The sequence below is a fragment of the Nicotiana tabacum genome, chromosome 14 (assembly GCF_000715075.1).
Source record: "Nicotiana tabacum cultivar K326 chromosome 14, ASM71507v2, whole genome shotgun sequence".
Lineage (NCBI taxonomy): Eukaryota > Viridiplantae > Streptophyta > Magnoliopsida > Solanales > Solanaceae > Nicotiana > Nicotiana tabacum.
In genome coordinates, this window is record NC_134093.1 from 48427895 (window position 1) to 48431888 (window position 3994).

The 3994-nt window shown below is 36.4% G+C and overlaps 1 protein-coding gene across 1 annotated transcript; it reads right to left on the minus strand.

Annotated features, from left to right (window-relative positions):
* Positions 1-1518: 1518 nt before the first annotated feature.
* Positions 1519-3994, minus strand: LOC107827540 (protein IQ-DOMAIN 19). Its single transcript, XM_016654695.2, has 4 exons — positions 3315-3994; positions 2962-3198; positions 2115-2786; positions 1519-1904 (listed from the first exon to the last, which is right to left on the minus strand). The coding sequence occupies exons 1-4, from the start codon at positions 3780-3782 to the stop codon at positions 1884-1886; spliced, it is 1398 nt and encodes a 465-aa protein (XP_016510181.1). The 5' UTR covers positions 3783-3994; the 3' UTR covers positions 1519-1883.

Below are 3994 nucleotides of genomic sequence, written 5' to 3' on the forward strand. Positions count from 1 at the left end.
TATATATTTGTGTGTGTGTGTGTGTGTGTGTGTGTGTGTGTGTATATTTTTCTGTGTTTAACTATTGCTACTGTATCCGTGTTGAATTGAGAAGTTGAGAATAAGTCTTATTCTGGGGCACTTTGTTATGTGGTTTTAGTTCTGATTTCCTGTTAAATTCTTGCTTTCTCTATTCCTACTATTATTTCATTTATATTCGTTCAAGTTTATAGTGAGTGCCTTGTTATTGCTTCGTCACTACCGCAATGGTTATTGGTATTATTGTGTGGGATCGGATTGCACGCCGCAACGGTCTTTATATATATATATATATATATATATATTTGTGGATCGGGTTACGCACCGCAATGAAGTAGATATATTTTTCTTGTTTAACTATTGCTACTGTATCCGTGTTGAATTGAGAAGTTGAGAATAAGTCTTATTCTGGGGCACTTTGTTATGTGGTTTTAGTTCTGATTTCCTGTTAAATTCTTGCTTTCTCTATTCCTACTATTATTTCATTTATATTCGTTCAAGTTTATAGTGAGTGTCTTGTTATTGCTTCGTCACTACCGCAACGGTTATTGGTATTATTGTGTGGTATCGGATTGCACGCCGCAACGGTAATTTATATATATATTTGTGGTTCGGGTTGCGTGCCGCAATGGAGTAGATATATTTTTTTGTGTTTAACTATTGCTACTGTATCCGTGTTGAATTGAGAAGTTGAGAATAAGTCCTATTCTGGGGCACTTTGTTATGTGGTTTTAGTTCAGGTTTCCTATTAAATTCTTGCTTTCTCTATTCCTACTATTGTTTTATTTATATTCGTTCATATTTATAGTGAGTGCCTTGTTATTGTTTTGTCACTACTTCGTCGAGATTAGGCTCGATACTTATAGAGTACATGGGGTCGATTGTACTCATGCTATACTTCTGCGCTTCTTGTGCAGATTCTGGTATTAGTCCAAGCAGCAGCTAGTGGAGGCTTGCTCGAATTAGTTTTTCACTGAGACTTGAGGTATAGCTGCACAACGATCGCAACCCCTAAAGTTCCTTTTTAAAAAATTCTAATTTCACTATTTATTTTGTTTCAAATAGTTGTATTTTCATTCAGACATGTGATTGTAGCACTTCTAATATACTCATGTACTTGTGACACCAGATTCCGGGATTTGATTAGTTAGCGTTTGGAGTTGTTATATCTATTTTGAATTTCTACAACTTTATTTCTTATTAAACTGCTTTCAAACTTGTTTTAAAATGATTAATTGTGTACTAATGTTGGCTTGCCTAGAAAGTGAACCTTAGGCGTCATCATGGACTCGTACTTTAACATGTTTAGCTTACATTATCACTTTAAATAGATCTTAAAAAAGGAATAATTCTAGTTTATCTTAGAATTTACTTTCAAGTTCTTGGATGAAATTTTTTCCTAAGATCGAAAAGTTTTTTCATTTTGTATTCATTTACATCCTAGTCAATAACATGTTCATAAAGGGAACAAACAATACTAGTAGAGAATTTTTATCACAATAAAGAAAATAAAAATAAAAATTAAAATGAGTATGAACAACTTCTTTCATTACGGTTACCTTACAATTATTCCTCGTAGGAAATCTAAATTTGAATAGGGAAACAAGTTAAGAACACCGTTAAACACATAGATGCAAAACAACGGAAAATCCAAAAACGAAAGTAGATAATTGAACAAACAAATTGAACTCTGCATGTAAAGAGCTTCAATGCTAGTGGCTCTTCACCAACCAACCTGAAAATAGAAAATGAAATTTGTCAAAATTACTTGACATGTTTTACATTTGAGCTCACATTGTTACATTCTCCAAATTTTCTTTTTTTAGTTGAAGATTCCTCTGCTGATCCATTCTGTGACAACGCAGTTAGTACCTATTTCCCTGAACCTGAAATCAAAACCAAGAAAAGGAAAACAGAAATCAATTTTTATGTTGAAGTCATTGTTGTGATAACTTATTGCGGATTTAACTTATATACACTAGCAGTGTAAAAACAAATTACACTATTAGTGCAATTTAACTTGTTGTAACACGTAACATGCTTTAATTTTCAAGTTTATAGAAGTTAAACTATTCTAGTTGCAGAATTGAACTTACATCAAAGCCAACAAGTGATCTGCAGTAATTAGTCTGAGTAGTAAGGACACTGCAATTTGATCCACATTCACTATCTTTAATTGAAATGTTTGATCTATCAAGCTTGATAGACCAAGGGTACTGGTAATTTTGAGCTGTGGAACCAACATGAGAAGATGATCTTTGCATTCTCACAGCCCTTGGCACATTTCTCCCTTCAATTGATGGCCTTCGTCTACTTGGTTGCCTCTCGAATGATTCAGGACGTTGTTTTGGTGCACTGTGGGATCGAGCTTTAGCCATCGAGGACTTAGTATTTGCCATGTAACTAGGATAAAATGGATACTCATTGTTAAGGGATTCTGGTTCTGCATACTCTGAACGAGCATAAGAGAATGGGATTTTTGATGGATCGGGTTTTGACATTGCACTGTAGTATTGAGGGCTGCTTTGGGCTGTGCCATATGAGTATTCCTCAAAATGGCCACTGCAGGCTCTTGGACTGTTATCTGTTATTGCTGATGGTGCTGGAGAGATGTGTTGATATTCTTGATTTGAGTATGCCTTGTGTGTTGAAATTCTGTGTTCTGTTCTTTCTGTTTGACCTTGGTTTGAATAGCTATTTCTACTCTTTGTGCTACCCTTTGATTCACCAATATCCATTTCCACAATCTTGATGTCCTCTTCATAATCCTATGATTCACATTGCCAAAAGGAACATTAAACAAAAGGGGGCCTATGCCACATTCATCTTAGTTCTCTTTGTTTTAGACAAATATAATTGATGCAGAGACTTCATGATATCATTATGTTTTCAAGAAACAGTCTTAGAGTTTTAATGGAAGGAAAAAGAAAATGTGAAACATACTTGATATGAGTGCCTAAATTTGTTGTCCTGTGTAGATTTTCTGTGGACAGATTGCCTTGGATTGTTGGGATTTTCATCTTCAGCCATTCTTAATCTTTGGGCTCGAGCTCTAGCTTGAACAGTTACCAATGCTTGCATACATCTTAGAGTGGCAGCGGCCTGTTTCCTCACTAAATGTCCTCTCACCAAAGCCTGCAACTTCACTAGTCCTTTTAGTGCATTCAGCGCTTTTCTTGCCTGCATAGAATTACCAATGGAACAGTTTCATAAAAGTCTAATCTTAATAGTTAGATCAGAAAGAATTCTCATGATTAATTTTGAAATTTGTTAAGAGGTTAGAGAATTGGTTTTACCAAATAACCGCGGAAAACAGACTGAATTTTGACAGCTGCAGGCTCTATAAGGGCAGAGGCTCTAGCAGCAGCAGTGAGTTGGATCGCTGTTGCTGCTGCCTTGGCAGCGGCTGCAGCTGCTGATGCAGCTGCAGCCGTGGCAGCTGCCACAGCCAAGGCATGTTTCTTATGGTCATTTTCTGAATCAAGCAATTCTTGTTTTGCTGGTGGTGGTGGGGTGGTGGCGATGATATCAGTGTCATTCAAATCCCTCTGACCTGGTGGAGTGGCTGATGACCTCCTGAAACTCCACCTCTTCTTCTCTTTAGGAGTTGTTGAAGGGACTGAAATTGGTGTTGTTGGTTGCTCATTGCTAGTAATAGAGATTTGGTGATGATTACTTGTGTTCTTCTCTCCTCCTAATTTGTCTTTCTCTTTATCCTTTTTCCCTGTCAAGAAGCTCTTTATCCACCTACCTGTTTTCCCCATCCTTTTTACAATCTTCTAAACTAGCAGTGCATCATGAAAGGAGCAAAAGAAGAGAGATATCTTGGTAGATGGATGGATAGAAAGCAACCACTGATTGGGAAGTGTATGTTTTGAACTTCTCTCTTGATATGTCTATGTCTTCTTCAATGAATGATCAGCAGCTTTCAGTACCAATTTGGTCCTTTTAATTGAAGCAAGAATTCAATGTATAT

Excerpts from the sequence above, each read along its gene's own strand:
- LOC107827540 (XM_016654695.2), bottom strand. The coding sequence starts at position 3,782 with ATGGGGAAAACAGGTAGGTGGATAAAGAGCTTCTTGACAGGGAAAAAG. Across the intron at positions 3,199-3,314 it reads CTGTTTTCCGCGGTTATTTG|GCAAGAAAAGCGCTGAATGC; the intron begins GTAAAACCAATT and ends AATTCTATGCAG. Across the intron at positions 2,787-2,961 it reads AATTTAGGCACTCATATCAA|GATTATGAAGAGGACATCAA; the intron begins GTATGTTTCACA and ends TGTGAATCATAG.